The following is a 17,633-nucleotide window of genomic DNA, read 5'->3' on the forward strand; positions in this document are numbered from 1 at the left end:
TATCTCCGCAGATATCAAAATTCTTTCCACTGACGTTCGAAAATTATCTGAGAAGATGGATTTGTTTGACAAAAAGGGGGAAGAAATCAAAGATCAAAGAGCATCTTGAAAAACAGCAGGAAACAGCAGAAGCAGTTAATCAGATTATTAGATTCAGCTGTTATTAAATCAAGATCTCTTTCAGTTCAAGAAATTCAATCTCTTATTTTATCTACAATGAGCTCAGATGTTCAGTTATTATTTACTTAGTTTTGTCAAACACCATAAAGGGGGAAATTGTTGGAAACTAAATTTCGGCGTTTGACAAAATATGAATCAACTGAAAATACGAACCAACTGATCGAGTAAACTGAACTCAGCAACTGGACTAAATAACTGAAATCAACTGACTGATCAGTTGGAAACTGATCAGTTGATATATTCAGCTGTATGCTAAGCACCCTTCAACTGAACATATCTCGGGAAAGAACAATCAACCGTCAAGAGACATAGAAGATTGCAACGCCGCACTTCAATACAGCTTAGAAAAACGCATTTCGACGAAAGCAATTAAGACGCCGCATCACAATAAATGAAGCAAACAATGTCCAAGGAATAATCAACGGATACAAAGATTCAAATTCATTTCAAGTTACCGTTGGAGAAAAGAAGCTTATAAATATGACAGAAGAACAGCTGAAAAAAGAGAGAGTCAAGACTATTCAAAAGCTTGCTGTCACTCTGTCGAAATCTCAGCTCAATCTTACTTTATATATTCGTAGCAGTTAAGGCTACAATTTGAGCTCATTAGCAAGTTGTAATAATCGTTGAAATTCGATAGTGCTAATATCAGTTACGCACTGAGAACATTCGATAATACTAAGAGTTTCAGTTTTGGCAATGTTAACTCCAAATTGAAGTGGGTCAGTACAATTCTTGTATTTGATCAAAGTCTTTTAGTGGATATCCTATCCTTGAGATAGAAGGGGTGACGTAGGAGTAATTAAATTTTCCGAACATCCAGAAACAACCCTTGCCTATTTTATTTCAGTTTCGTATTCTATCTTTCAGTCAGTTATTTTCCGCAACTACTTTAGTTTAACTGATTGTCATTGACCAACAAGATTCCGAGAATTAGTTTGTCACCAAACTGAACTCAAAATTCGAAAAGATCAGTTTTAATTGTGAGTGTTTATTCAATCTCCCTTATAAACAATCTTGATATGTTAATCGATCCTATCAGTCACCAACATAAGAAACGAACCAGCCTCATTTCAGATTCTTTTCGAGCATTTCATTCTCAGAGCAAATCAAACACACAGAGCTTTTCTTCCTCGCAGATATCAAGACTTTCAGCAATGGAAAGCCAATTCTCTGCATACATCCTTAATGCAATGGCTATTGACTTCGACTCAGTCCTCTCTGTTAAGGACGAAGATGTTCAAAAAGTCTTTCTCAAAATTGAAGCAGCTGAACTGAAGCAATTTTCGGGATTATCAACTCAGGAAATTTATCCCAAGGAGATTCAGAATCTCTATGCTAATAACTTCATTTCTGCTGATGGTAAAATCACAACAACCGTCAACAGTCAGTTGCTGATCATTGAAGAACACTCCTTCAACAATCACTTCCAATTACTTTCTGATGGCTTAGCTCACTTTTCTGAAGTGAAGGCTTCTGATGTTGAGGAGATGCAGACGCTTCTATCTGCTGATGGACGAAAAATCAAAGTTTCTGATCCAAAGAAGGAACTGAAGCCAGAGATTCAGTTACTGGCTGATATTGTGGCCAAGGGTGTACTCGCCAAGGCTGGCTCGTTTGCTGCCCTTACCCTTGAAAAATTCCAGGTGATGACTGGCATCATGGCTGAACGGAGACTGAACTGGTCAGCTATCATTTTCACCATCTTCAAGAACATGCTTCAGTCATCCAAACAGTTCAAAGGTTTTGTTGTGCCACTCAGCTACCTCTTGAAAAACAAGGGCTTGGTGGATGACTCTGCTGAAAAGTCATTCAAATTCAAGGTCTTCACTGCCAAGAATGTTCAGCAACCAAAACCCAAGCTGGACATGTCTCCTGAGCAGTTTGTTCAAATCAAGAAGGAGATTGGGACGAAGGCAGCTCCCAAATCACTCAAGAAGACCAAGGACTTGGCTCAGGAAAAAGCAATCAAGAGGAAACTGATTGTCAATCAAACTGAATCGGAGGAGAGTCCATCTCCGAAAATTATAAAGAAGCCAAGGTCCCAAAGTACCAAACCAACTACTGCTGTGGAAGTTGTCCCAGCTGAGAGATTAAAGCAAACTGGAGCTGAACAGCCTATCAGTGTCATACCAATCAGGACAGTTCTAGTTGCATCATCAACTGAAATTCAGTTACCGCCTCCAACTGCTCCATCAAAGAAGATTATCACCGAATCTGGTAATAAACAAAAACAAGTTGGAATGAAAGCACCACTGATCACTATCACCGGTCCAACTACACTACTTTTTTCTAGACCCGAGGGAGTGGTGATACGTGAAAAGGTGAATTCAACAATGTCAGGACTGAGTATTTCTCATGTCCTCACTGACCCGAAAGGTAAGGGCAAAATGATTGAAGAGCCCAGACCGACCAACCCGATTCAGATTCAAATCGAATTAATATGGGAAGAGGTAAATGAGTTTTTTGAATCGAAGTTGAAAACATACAACGAATGAGTCAGATTTAGGACCGAAGTATTTGCCAAGCGATTGCAAAAGAAATCAGTTTTGGAAAAATTCATCACCTTGAAAACTATAGTCCTAAAGGTAGTCAAAGTTGCCACGATTACTCAAGCACTGGAGAGGAGGACCTACTTCTTTGATCTGATACGTCCAAAAAACTAGCGCAAGTCATCGCTCAGCTACGCAAGAACTATGATCCTACCTGTCTTCAATGACAAAGTAGTTTATGACCAGTTGGACATGGATCTCATATCATTGTAGATGAATATCAAAGATTGAGAAATGGGTCAACAGTTAACTATTTCTACAAATTCTCAATGTTCATCCTCAGAAGATCAGGCTGAACCTTCAACGCATCAGCCAGAGCCATCCTAAGAAGCAGTTGCTGAATAGTTTGAGCGATCAGCTGATCCTTCTTCCAAGGATGCTCATCCTCCATCTACTGCTCTTCCCTCTCCTTCGGCAGTTCTTCAACTTTATACCGATGCAGAGTTATCACTGGCAAATGTAGATGAAGTAATACAATCAGTTGCCACTGATATCCAGCTGAATATTTTAACTGGAGAATCAGTTGAAGACCCGAGCAAGACTAAACAGCCAGCCTCAGAGGATATTTTAGTTCAAGCTGAAACTGGAGTGGCTCATTTGTATTCAGAACCAATTGAAGAAGTACCAACTGAAGAGCTGACTGAAGTATCAGCTGCTAAACCAACTGAAGAGCCTACCAGCTCAACTGTTGTTCAGATTTCCACTCCTCCTCAAGAACTTCAACAGGAGGTAGTTGAAGAAATTGTTCCAGAAATTGTTACAGTTGTGACTGAATCAACAAATAGGGTCTTGGTAATCTTTAATGAAGAAGACAAAGAGCAAGAACCAGAATCATCTGAAGCTCTGTCTCCTCAGATACCAATGGCTACTGATTCCTTGATATAATACATTTAGTCCAACCTTCTCCATTTGATTTCATCTATTTCTGATATCAAGTCAGCCCAATTGTTGCACACATTGAAGATTGATTATATGAAAGAGAATACAATGAAGAACCTACACCAGGTTACAAAAGATATCACTTCCTTATTTCTCCAACTAGATCGATTAAAGAAAGATCGAGTGACGGTTCAAGCAAATTTTCAAACTCAAGACATATTCAAAAATCGCATAGAATTTTAGAAAAACAGTAATGACAAAGAGAATGGATCTGATGCAAGAACAAAGAATGAATGCAATATCTAATGCCACCTCAGAAGTTACTGTCTTATCCATCAAGGTTGATGAGTTTGACAAAAAGGGGGAAGTGGAAGAAGAACAACAGAAGCTATCTATGAAGAGACCTAGTCAACTGACTTATCAAGGACCAGCTGATAAAAGAGCAAAGAAATGAAGAAATCATGATCAATTAGAAGAAAGTCTTTATATTCGGTTGAGTAATTTGGCAGATTTTCAGTCAGTAGAAGATTATTTTATTCAGAAATTTTTTTTTCTTTCATTCTTTGTATGAATTTGTACATTGAAAGAATTATCAATAAAATATTATTTTATCTACGAATAATTCAGCTTGATCAGTTCGTAAATTCTAAGTTTTGCCAAACACCTAAAAGGGAGAAATTGTTGGAAACTTAATTTCTAAGTTTGTCAAATTGAGGATGAAGATTTTGAACAACTGATCAAGAAGACTGAAAGTAACTGAACTAGAAATTCATAAATTGATAGTTGCCCGAACTAAAGATTAATGCATGTATAATCAAAGGCAACTGAACTAAGCTAAATTGAACTGTGTAGTCAACTGGATGATCAGTTGAGCCTGATCAGTTACACAGCAATCAGTTAATCATGTCGGCTATGTCAACTGATAAATCAGTTTGACACGTCATCAGTTAAGGAACGTAGCTATCAACCGACAATTGTACAAGAGCAGACTGCAACGTATAGTGGGAACGCCGCATTTCAAAAATGCTACAGTGTATGATTGTCAAAAGAATATTGGCATGGCTATACAACAGATATAAAGATTCAATATGCATTCATTTTTGCCATTGGAAGCAAAACCTATAAATAGCTGAGAAGATCAGCAGAAGCAGAGTAACCAAGTTACGAAGTTGCCCAAGTTATCAAAAAATACAGTCAAGAACTCTGCGTATATTCTTTCAAGTTTAAAAGCTCTCAAAAACTCACTTTTAGTATACATATTCATATCTTTCAGGCTATACTTTGAGCCTAAAGCACAAACACTCATTGTTGTATTATTCGATCTTGTAGAAATCAGTTGTGCTAAGAAGTTACACATCAGTTGAGTACTGATAAAATTGTATTGATACTAAGAGTTTCAGTCTTGGCACTATTAAGTCCAAACTGAAGTGGGTTTGTACAAATCTTTGTATAGATCAAAGTCTTTTAGTGAATATCCTATCTTCGAGATAGAAGGGGTGATGTAGGAGTATTTTAAATCTCCGAACATCCACAAATCTTGTGTTTTTCCTTATCAGTTTTATTCTATATGTCCTTCATTTATTTCCGCACTTTTATTAAGTTAACTGATTGACATCGACATCAAGATTCTTGAATTTAGTTGATCACTAAACTGATTCAGTATTCGAATAAGTTGTGATAAATTGTCAAGTGTTTATTCAACCCCCATTTCTAAACACTTATTCAAACCGATTCTAACACGTGGTGATGAAGGAAAACTTTTGAACCCAAAAATGAAGGATTCTAGACGGTTTGGAGAAACAATGCTCCAATTAAGAGTAGATAAGCATATCCAACCAGAAGAAATAGAATGCCTCAAGATATCTCTACATCATAATGAGGTAGAGTATGAATCAAGGGTATCAATAGAAGATGTCAAGAAATGGATCAAATAAAATTACAATGAAAATCCCTAGGCATGGTGGGATAAAAATCAACTCAAAGCCTGTCTTAAAATTAAGGAAGGAAAGGAGTATGAATTTGTCTGGTGCAAGCCTATCCCAATGAATATAATTGACAAAAGGCATATGCAGATTATAATCAAGTAACATCTGGAGCTTGGCTTAATCAAAGCAGGAATTTCACCACACAGCAGCCCAAAATTTCTTGTAAGAAATCATGACGAAATAAAAAGAAACAAACTCAGATTAATTATTAATTACCAATAAATTAATAATATTCTGGAGTTTGATGGGTATTTTATACCTAGTAGAGAACATCTAATAAGTTGCATACGCAATGCGAAGATATTCTCTAAATTTGATTGTAAGTCTGGTTTTTTATCAGATTCGGATGCAAGAAAAAAGCAATAAATTCACAGCTTTCTTCACACCACAAGGACACTATATCTGAGAAGTATTACCAATGAGATTGGCTAATTCACCTCAGATATTTCAAAGGAAAATGGATAATCTATTTAAAGATTATTTCAAATTTATGTTTGTCTATATTGATGATGTTTTAATCACATCTAAAAATATGGAAGAACATATTAAGCATTTAGAGATTTTGTCTTATTTTGTAAAAAGGAAGGACTTGTTCTATTAGAAAAGAAAGTTTTCATTGCCACAAAAAATATTGAATTTCTCGGAATAGAAATCGATGAGTCTGGTATAATTTGCAGGATCATATAGTATAAAAAGTGCAAAATTTTCCAAACGAGTTAAAATAAAAGAAACAAATTCAAAGCTTTCTGGGAGTTGTTAATTTTGCTGGGATATTTATTAAAAACCTAGAAAAACACATGAAAGTATTTAGTTCATTATTGAAAAAAGATGCAAAATTTATATGAACGAAAGAACACACCCAAGGACTTTGTCAACTAAAGGAGATTTTTAAAAATCTTCCAAAAATGACTATTCCTTAGGATGAAGATGATCTGGTATTATATACAGGTGCCAGTGATAATTGGTGGGCGGCAGTTTTAACAAAGCTCACGCCAGAAGGAGAACAACCATGCAGATATTGCAGTGGACTCTTCTCAGCTGCAGAAGTCATAAGATTTCATATCAACGAAAAAGAACTTTATGCAGTAAAAAGGTCTTTGGAAAAATAGACATTATTTTTATTTGCAAATAAATTTACTTTAAAAATGATAATACACAGGTAAAAACTTTCTTAAGGAATAAAATAGAATCTAGACCTTAGAAGGCCAGATTATTAAGATGGCAAGCATTATGTCAAAAAAATTTTTTGATATTATGATAATAAAATCTCATGAAAATATTCTTGCAGATTTTTTAACAAGAGATGAACAACGGTGATATCGATACCATCATAAAAATGCAGAGGCATTTGAGGGAATACCTTGAAATGCTTCAAAACGAGTTCAATAAGCTTGCCCGAAATGCAGAAGTTGCGGGTAGGTTACAACAAGCCGATAAGAGAATTGTCTCTGATCGAATCACGGGATGTTTACAGGCTTACACTAAGCTATGGTCTGTAATACAAAGGCCTATCCTCCAAGGAATTGAGAAGCCAGTGGTTTCCCAAATGGAGAGTTTTCAAGTACAAGACTCTATACCCGGAGCAAGGGATTCAAATACCCCTAGCACAAGTGTTAAGTCGGGATCATCTCCAGATGAGTCGCTGAAACAAAAATTGAAACTCCATTTCATATCTCGAGTCTTCAAGTCAACCCTTCACCTCGGGGATCGAAGAGTGAAAGATCAATCTTAGACCTAATACAGACAAGAGAAAATCTAAGGTTGATACTAATGAAACTACAATTTCTCCATTTCAGGTCTATCAACAAATGTGGTGGAAATTAAAAACAAGTGTAGAGCCCAAAATCAGTACACATAAAACATATGTATTTATTTAAATTGTTAAATTATTTATTTAAGTTTAAAATTATTTTTAGCGATGCATGATTTATTTAATGGTATTATTTTAAATTATTTATGTTTATGTGATGCACGTTAAATGTTTTCTTGAGTTTCATGTTTCAGGCGATTATTCGATGCGGGATCGAGGAAAAGAGACCAGCGACGATTCTGGAAATTTTTTTTAAATGTGGTATTTTATTTTAAGTTGGGTTTGGGGCATTTTATAAGGTTTATTTAATTTAGTATTTTAAAGCCTAATTTAATTATTAGGTGATTTTATGACTTTAAAGTTTTAAAGATTTGTCACTTGTATATTTTATTTTAATTAAGAGTTGTTATTTAAAGTTAGAGGAAGGTTAGTATTTTAATTAGTTGTTAATTATTAATTAAGCAGTATTTATTCCCCTAATTTAAGTGAACACACGCACACACACACACTTTTACACACACACTACACATACGAAACACACATATGTCATTGTCTTGTTTTAATTTTTGAGAGCAAACCTAGGGTTCTTATTATCCTCCAAAGCCGCCACCCTCTTCTTCGAATTTTCCAGTGACTTTACGTGATTTTTGTTGCAAGAAATCGTGCCACGTTCGTCCCGGATCAATCCTCGCGTCGTTCCCGCTTCGGTATCGTCGTTTCGGTATTTCAAATCATCAAAAGGCATGTATATTCTTTCGTTTTTGCATCGATCTTGTCATATTAATAATGTTGATGTTTATTGTATGAAAAACATGTGAATGTTGTAAAAATTTTGAGCAAAAATTTGTTTGATCGGTTTTGAAACGATTTTAGATCTGAAAACTCGAAGTTTGTTGTCATTTTAATTACTACGACTTTTCGGTCGACTTTTTGGAAAAAATTTCAACATATGAAACATTTAACTTTTTGATACCTTCGATTTGATATAAAATTCGAGATATTTTGAGAAAAATGAGTGAGTTATGACCGTTTTCGTGGAACTGCTCAAACTGCGTTTTCTGGAAAAATATTTTCTTGATGTGTTCTTGAAGTTTTATTGTTGCAGGCTTCGTTGGGGATCGACGGGTGATCACTGTTACATTTAGGTATATCGAGAATGATGTTGGGATGATTGTTGATGTTTCGATTCGTGTCATTATGCATTTGGTCGAATTAGAAGTCGTAGGAATTGTTTTAGTGCCAAGTGTCGTGTTCACGGATTTGTTGCGTTGCTTATGATGCGTCGTTTTGGAGACGTTGGGATGTTTTGTGGAGTCGAGTCAGTGCCATAGTGTCCTAGGATGAGTCTCGAGGCGTTGTTCACTGTCTGTGTGATCGAATTTGGAGAAATTAAGCTTTTAAGTCGCGGAGTCCAGTGCACTCGGAGCCCGAGCGATAATGTTTTACTGCCCAAGCGCCACTCTTTCTGTCCGAGTGTAGGTTTCCAGAAGACCTGGCGCTCGAGCGGTAATATGTTACCACCCGAGCGCGGCCCCAGCTGGAAGAATGTTTGGTTTTCACTTCTTTTCAAGTTCAAATAGTGGGTTCATGTCTTTTATTGTTGGAAAATGTTCACACATCATTTTTTTGAGATTTTTCGGGGTTCGATGTCATGGGTTAGTACAATGATTAAACGACGTCAAGTCCCGAGTAATCTATAATGTCATAAGCTATTTAATTACTTCGATGGTGAGCACGAGTACCTACGTCTAAGCTATGAAAGTTAAGGGTTTGGATTCATGTTAGTATGTGCAGCAGTGGCTCCAAGCGAGATCCAATGAATCCCTCAACGCCAAGTAAGTATGTTCGACGTGCAAAAAAAGAATATTTTTAAGTTTTTGAGGTATGCTAAATGTCTTGTAACCAAATTATGTATAGGATTGGAAAGCGGTAAAGCATGACCAGGGACCAATCCATCCCGGTAAAGCATGACCGGGTTTAGATCAAGATTGGAAAGCGGTAAAGCATGACCAGAGACCAATCCACCCGTTAAAGCATGAACGGGGATCTCATGTATGTGGCAGTGGATCTTTCCTGTCAGCCCAGTACTGTGGTTTAGTCTGATCAGGCGTTTTATGTATGGGTCACTTGCTTTGAAACATATCTCTATGCAAAATGATGAAGTTCACGTATGTTCAGGTATGCATGTTGCAAGTATGTTTCAGAAAAGTTTCATGTTATGACACGTCTATGTTATGTATGTAAGTTCAAGCTTTTATACGCATGTTCAAGTTTCAAGTACGTACGCTCTATTTTAAAGATTGCATGTGGTTTTATTATGTACTACTTGCTATCTCCAGTTTATACATGTTGAGTATTTAAACTCACTAGACTTGATCGATGCAGGTGAGGATGACTTTGAGGAGACGAGGGGTGCGGACCAGTGAGATGGCTTGGACTGAGTGGGAGGCTAAACCCGAGGACCGCCCAATGTTTTTCAGATTTCACGCACGACAAATTTTATTACTCTGATTTCATGTTTTGGGTTACGATGTTTAAACAAATGATTTAGCAAACTTTATTTACGATCTTTTTATTGCAATTATTTTTGGACGAACATATTATTTTAAATCGAAATTTGATAGTTTATTCTTAAGTAAGAAAATTTTTATTTTTTCGCAAATTTTAAAATAGTAAAAAAGTACGGTACGTTACAGCAAGAGTAGGCATTAACCCCGCCACAATCAGGGTTGATGTTTCACGAAAATATCCTAGGGTATGGATGAAACCCAATTCATTTCCAAATGGAGTAAAATCCTGGTATGAATCTGGGGCTCTTGTCTCGATTTATACTACTTCACCTAGCTTCCCCAAAATTTCAGGACTACCTAAATGGATTCTGGAAGCGGTTCATGAGACATGGGCAAATAACAATTATTTGTCCAGAGGAGACATTCTGGAACTATACTTCTTTAGTACAGCACCAGAACCGGCAGGAAAAAGCTCTCATGAAGCCTTTCATTTTATCAAGTTAAGGAGGCCAGAGGTTAATGTAAAAAAATTCATCAAAGATCCTCCGACAGAAGAAACACCCCTTGTTGCTTCAATAACTGAATATGATATTTCCACCAGAAGAGCATGGGGTTTATGGGTCTGTCTAACTGAGATGGACAAAGTCAAGTTTCCATTTAATTTTTATCATAATTCAGTAAACAGATCATTCCTGTTAAATACTATGACAGGAAAAACTACTAGTTTTGCAGATGATTTATTTGAAAATAAAAAATTCTTTTGTGGAATAGAAAGCTATCGAGGAGTAAAGAAAATCGCCGGAAATTCTGCAACATGGCTTATGTGAGAAGAAGGTCGGAACAGATCTGCCCAGAATACCCATATCAAAAAGAGCAAGAATTTGGCAAGGGCTTCAGACCTAGATCAGACAAGAAGCATCTTGCAGAAACATGACCAAGTGGTGAAGGACCACAACCACGTTTTCCTCGGGGACACCAAAAATTTAAGATTCTCCAACAAAAATAAGTGGACATGTGACCACAATCACTTTTCCTTGGGGATAACAAAAGAAAAATATTCCCCAACAAAAGCACGTAGGCATGCAATTTTTCCAATAACTTCAAGACTTGGACCCAAAATTACACCTATAAATATAGAGTAAATGGAAACAAGAAAATCACACAAACATTAAAACGAAGTTTGGAACCAAAGAAAATTTATTTACATATTTCAAAGTTTCCAAAAGACGGATTAAGATAATAAGAAAGGAGCTGATAATCTTCAATGATTTATACAAACTGTTAAAAGAAGCAGAGAATGAGATTTCAGCTGATAAGATTCGAACACATATCTACTGGTTATGCCATGAGATAAAACTGGAAGATCAAGCTGTTTCTAGATTAATAATCTAGAAAATGACAACTCGAGAAAAAGTGAAGGGACCATACAACCACCCTCTCAATCTACTCAGGAGATAGTGCCAAACACATTTGGATAAAAATAAAGAAAAGTTATAGCGATAGTTTGAAGTCCGAAAATCAAATCCGCAAGGGTTTCTATAAATAACAAGACAGAAAGAAGATAAAGACATCATTCAACCTCTTCATTTTCTTTCAGAACATTGTAATATTTTCTATCTAGTTTATGTATGTTTTAATTTCAGCTATTATAAGTAGCTAAACAAGTTCCTCCTCCTCTACAGGAGGTTATTATGTAATAATAATTTGTTATGTTTAAATAAAAAGACCAATACTTTTGCCACTCTCATGTATTAATTTCAAATTGAATTACTTTACTATACACCCTGAAGTAGGAAACAAAATAGGGTTGTGCTAAGTGCGGTTGAAGGAATCTGCGTCAGAAACCATCGGTTGCGATTGTGTGGTTGGGTTGTGAGGAGCAGTCTGTAAAACTCGGTGGATATAACCCGATGACACTCTGGTCAAAAAGGTAAATTGTTCAATTTATTATATGGAATCATGATGGGCCATTTATATATAATAAAAACAAATCGATCATTTGATATGATATATAGGCTGAAAACATTGTGTAGCTGTATTTTTTGGGGCTATATGCCTTTAAAACAGGCTCGATAGGTATAACAATGTAACGTACCGAAATCATAGGAATTAAGGTTGTTTTTGAAAATTTTAAAAAATTGGGGAATTAAAACAAAGAAATAAGGCAAAAACTTGTGCGAGACGGTCTCACGGGTCGTATTTTGTGAGACGGATATCTTATTTGGGTCATCAATGAAAAAGTATTATTTTTTATGCTAAGAGTATTTTTTTTATTGTGAATATCGATAGAGTTGACTCGTCTCACAGATAAAGATTCCTGAGATCGTCTCACAAGAGACCTACTCAAGAAATAAAAGGATGAGGAGTAGAAAGTTGAAAATGAAAATTAGGAATTATTGAAAAATTTGCTTTTTTTTCTAAGTTTCAAATTTTTATTTAATTAATAATTAAAAAAATATTAACAAAAAATGAAAACAAAAGAGACATTTCGGTAACCCGAGAATACCCGACCCGATGCCCACCCCTACTTGAGTGTAGTGGACCATGATCCCATCCCGAAAATAAAATAGTATAATCAGAATCAGCCTCTGAACTTTAGTAATTCTTATTTCATGCTTAATAAAATTATAATTCAATTTTATTTCAATTAATATGAATTAAGCTTGTTTAATTTCTTATTTATGAAGAAGAAAAATTTATGCCACCAGCCAGTCCCAACTAATTTGGCGTCATGGCTTATGTTATATTGAAAAGGCTCAAACAAGACCAAACTAACACATCAGAACTTCATTTTTGCTTGTTAAACCGAAACCAACAGGAAACAGAGGATCATATGACTCATCTTCGGCGTTACTAGGAATTTGTGTGACATTTTTAAACCAGGTGACCGGGAGTCGTCCTTGGAACTCATGATCTCCAAAGATAACATCAGCAATCCCGGTTGCTTCACTTCCCGGTAACCATGCAGCAACAAGGGCAGTCATCTTCTCCAAAATCCGAGGTTCTAAAGCCAAAGGCCTACCGGATATCAAGATTGTTAACGTGGGAATGGCTTCAGAAACAAGACTTATTAGCTCGGCACCATTGAAATGAATTCTGAGATCTTTACTGTCGCCACCAGATTCCACGTATGGACCTTCCCCCACAACCACAATCGCGAAAGAGTAATCCCTTCCAATTAAGGTGGATGCAGATGGATTTTGTTCATATATCACTTCTGTTTCAGGCCCAACAGCGTTTTTTATAGCATCCAAAATGGTAGTCCCTGTCATGAACATAGTGAACTATAAAGTTGTAGTCTTGAAGTTTGAATTTCAGGCATAATTTGATTTTTGTTAAAAAAATTTAAAATTGAATCTGAGATGATTACTCATGATCTAGATCTCGCCAGTATAAGTATTAATTACACTCAATATCACACCCAGATATTAGCCTACATGCACAAAAGCGCACTAGTACAGTACATAACCAAGCAAAGAATGTCAATGTTGCTGATAATTTCTGTTCAAATTGAGCCAAATTCAAAAACTAGTTCGATTCCTCTGCTACCTAACACTAAGTGATAACCATGTTCCAAAGAAAATCATTATGGATGAGCAATCTTTGATATATTTTGGAATCATGACCATAAGACGCCAAATTTCAAACTGTTCTTGATTATTTATTTGAAAAGCAAACGGATACCAAATCAAATCCATATAATTTTGAATAAGAAAGAAGTTAAATTCTTTTCATGATTTGCCCACATGGAAGAGAAATTCAATTTATACTGGAAGAATTTGATATAAAAGAATGCAGGTACTATTGAAGCAGAACAAGATGCAAATTGTTGAATGGTATTCAAGGCCAACATAAAGGGCAATAGTAGTTTGCGTCCCTTGTGCTTTATTTGGAGATGAATGAATCCCCAAAATGACTTACCAGTCGTAATTCTACCGCTTTTCCCCTCCCATGTTGCAGTCCATCCCCCACATTGATATCCCAGATCATCAGCATGCTTTCCAACTACAAGAATTCGTTTGGCATTTCGGTCCAGTGGAAGAAATGGTTTCTTCAGATCCTTTCCATTCTTTAACAGAACTAATGACTTTCGAACCGCTTCACGTGCTATCACCTTGTGTGACTGACACAATAAAGAACTATATTTAACTCTTTCAAGCAACGATCAAAATTTTTTTTTTTAGTCTTTTATTTTTAAAAAACATTATTATAAAACTTTCAACTTTAAATGTGTGCGAAGAAGCAAAGTCAACCTGTACGGAGTCCATGAGTGAAGAATTCCATACTTTAATCATGTTTGCATATATCAGAACAGGACATATAAAAGCACAAAAAATTGTTAAGCTCACCTCACAATTAACTGAATCGAGCAAAGATCCATCACTCATGGAATGTTCAAAGAGGCCAGAAACAAACTTTACTCTCAGAATTCTTTCAACTGCATCATTGATTCTAGCAATTGGGATCTCACCTGAATTCACCAGATGCATCAAATCTTCCAGAAATAATTGAAATCGATAAGGCACCATCACCTGGTGAAACACACAAAAAACGTTACAATGTTTATTGTTATAGACTGGGTTAAAATTTCAATGGACGGGGATCCTTTACCATATCAACTCCTGCACTGACTGCTGACAGAATGCTCTGCCTGTAGTTGGATCCATGAGGACTTGAAAGCCGGTCCAGCCCTTCAGAGTCAGAAATGACAAACCCCTGCAAGAGAGTCTCACCCTTCATTGTTTGTGGAAATTCAGCTAACTTGACAGAATTTACTGAGTGCCATGTTGAAAAGAGTGATTAAGTATTAAGGTAAATCATAGCAAGCCAAAAAAGGAAATAGCGAGGATGTATCGAGATATTGCAACTATTGTATTTGTGATTTCGTTGTAACTTCTCTCTTTAAAATCAAAATTTGTGCCTTTACTTGCACTTTGTAAATCTCAAATCTTTAGTATCGTATTTTATACCCTTGATATCTCACTGTTGACCACATGAACTCAAATGCATTGAGTAACTAAAATGGTTCCAAGCATCAATTCAACAGAGAGACACATGTACAGAATTCTTGTCCTGTCCATATTTTCCTTAAAAGTTACAAAAAAATATTTTGTATCATGTCATGTCCATCTGTCAATGTCTCATTCTGACAATCATGGGCTTATGTTTAGGGGTTAAATTGAGCGACAAACATTTTTTCACTCCTCTTCGTGGCAAAAGTTCTGAAAAAGAATGGCAGTTATGGTAAAACAAAGATCAAAGAGAGAGACAAACAGAAATTTATAATCAATACCAGTCACCGGACACAAAATAAATAAACCTGGTTTCCACAAACTGTAAAAGGGGCTTAGCTTGGGATACTCATAGAATCCATCAGCCTACCTTAAATCCAAGCTTCTCTTTCAAGATCCGAGTAAGAAGAAAATGGTTACTATGTAATTTTTCTCCGTTCCAGCTAGAGTAGGATGCCATGATAGTACATACTCCCTGAGAAATACAATCAAGGTAAGGAGCCATGTGGATCCTCTCTAGTTCATCATATGATACTATGGTATCTCCCTCGTTTATACCATTCTTGGTGCCACCATCTCCTACAAAATGCTTTGCACATGCGACAACATTTTTTCTGGAGTTTAACACACTGATCAGTCAAGGCACGAGATAAAAGAAGCAAAGTCGATGACAAAAAAACTTCAAGGGAAACAGGATCTAGATGAAGCGATACAACAGAATTCTTAACAAATTTAAAGAAGACAATTTATTGATATAATATCTCCAGTATCCATCTGTGCTCTACTAAAAGTACAAGATCTATTGGATTTCGCTACCATATTGAGACAGCATTGCGAAGGACAATCTCTCCAGTAAGATATCACAATTTTCCACATCAAATTTGTATACCTTCCATGATTGAACTTCTTATGAAATAAATATCCAATATCAGAAAGAATATTCTAAAGGAGAAAATCCAAAATAATTTTAACATCATGTGATACTATTTACAACACAGCAAGATTCATACAGGTGCATATATTGAAGTTCCTTTACCTCCCAGCCATAAATGGGTAACCAATAGGATGTCCATGGGGTGGTTCTCCTTGCAAACCTGTGATGATCGAGGTCATGTTTTTAACAATTTGAGTGTCTTCACCGTAACTTTCATAGGCTCGTCCCCATCTAGGATCCCTACACACCTGTAAATATCATCTTAAAACATGAAGACAAACTAATAGAGAATCACCAACCACCCATGAATGATCAGAAACTAATCATTCAGTTTTGATTATTATATTTGCTGTGATATTCAACTTTTCCTCATTTCAAAAATTTTAGAAAATTAATTTGAGTTCCACTATTCCAGTCAAATAAGAAAAAAAAGGACAAAAATAGAATACAAAATATGATTATGTTGTGTTTAGATCTTAGATTGACTAATACAAATGCCCAAAAAAATATTTTCTTTGGTGATTAAAAATTATATGAGGCAAAAAGATTAAAATATGAAACTTATGATAGATATCAAACACTTTCTACATTTCTTTGATTGTTCCCATCATATCCTTACATTTGAAAGGTCTAAAAAAGTATGACTTTAGATTGAGAAATTTTCATTTTATTTATCTAATTAACTTTCTCCAAGATCTTATATAATAATGAATGCAAAAGAACATTGGCAATGAAAGTAAGACTCATAAAATACTGAAACTACGGAAACTTACAGCAACACATGGAGCAAAAGTATAGTGAACCCCACTTGCCCTTACTTCAATTGCTGTAGCAGCCCCAATCCTCCGAGCCAAATCAGAATCTCTATATGAGTGTCAAAAACATTTTTAAGCTATGCGAACATGATTAAGAATATAAATGGTTTCATGGTTCAATAGCAAGTGACCTGGTGGCTCCAAGGCCTATGTTGTGAGGAAAAATGGTTGCACCATACACATTGTTATTACCATGAACAGCATCAGTCCCATACAACAGAGGAATCCCGAGCCGAGATTCCAATGCCAACTTCTGGAAATTATTTGACATTTCTGCCCAATCTAAAGATTTAGCATTCTCTAATGGTCCACTTCCACCAACACTCAGTATGCTACCTGCACCGACCAGACATACAAATGCAATCAAAGTCAAACATAAGGTAACTGGTATTGAAAGTCCTAAAATATCTACCATGTCTGATTACAAATTCTTGGTATATGCAGAAACAAAAACAAACGATCCCTTAGTGAGTAATATAAAAACAATGTGCTCCAACCCAAAAACAAGATGTAATCAAAGTCGAAACTTTACCTGCAAGCATAGTGATTGAACCATATACAAACTTAGATTTTGTATACTCCATGATTAAGCTAGTAAACTAAAACAATTGAAACCCAATTAAGGTGCTGAAAATAAGATATACTCGAAGCCCATTTGCCATGATTCATCAGCAATACAAGAAAAGCGTAAAAAGGTATGTCAGACCTATAGAGAGGTCTTTGATGGCATAAGGGGAGGCTACACTTCGTTCGATCTGCGTCATTTGGCCAAGTTTTTCAGGGAGAGTCATCCGAGAGAGAAGGTCTTTGACTCTAACTTCAACTGGAGCATTAGGGTCCTTGTAAATGCAGCCCATGGAAGTAGATAAGCTGATATCCATAGGACCAAAAGGTTGATTCAGCTGGAACGAGGAGGCGACGATAATATACGAAGTTGCTTGTTTCTCAACGGCTTT

At 36.0% G+C, this 17,633-nt stretch overlaps 1 protein-coding gene across 1 annotated transcript; it reads right to left on the minus strand.

Moving 5' to 3' along the window:
• Nucleotides 1–12,577: 12,577 nt before the first annotated feature.
• Nucleotides 12,578–17,633, minus strand: LOC142541139 (uncharacterized). Its single transcript, XM_075647748.1, has 9 exons — nt 17,384–17,633; nt 16,809–17,013; nt 16,636–16,726; nt 15,965–16,110; nt 15,299–15,542; nt 14,528–14,632; nt 14,266–14,448; nt 13,838–14,039; nt 12,578–13,181 (listed from the first exon to the last, which is right to left on the minus strand). Exons 1-9 carry the CDS (start codon nt 17,556–17,558, stop codon nt 12,688–12,690), a joined length of 1,845 nt encoding a protein of 614 aa, XP_075503863.1. The 5' UTR covers nt 17,559–17,633; the 3' UTR covers nt 12,578–12,687.

This window comes from Primulina tabacum, chromosome 3 (genome assembly GCF_025594145.1).
Source record: "Primulina tabacum isolate GXHZ01 chromosome 3, ASM2559414v2, whole genome shotgun sequence".
Taxonomy (NCBI): Eukaryota; Viridiplantae; Streptophyta; class Magnoliopsida; order Lamiales; family Gesneriaceae; genus Primulina; species Primulina tabacum.

What these genes read in the sequence shown, in the direction of transcription:
- LOC142541139 (XM_075647748.1), bottom strand. Translation starts at nt 17,558, where the DNA reads ATGGATATCAGCTTATCTACTTCCATGGGCTGCATTTACAAGGACCCT. An exon ending in ATAGGCCTTGGAGCCACCAG is followed by an intron (nt 16,727 to 16,808) that starts GTCACTTGCTAT and finishes ACACTCATATAG; the next exon opens with AGATTCTGATTTGGCTCGGA. An exon ending in TCAGTGCAGGAGTTGATATG is followed by an intron (nt 14,449 to 14,527) that starts GTAAAGGATCCC and finishes GTGTTTCACCAG; the next exon opens with GTGATGGTGCCTTATCGATT.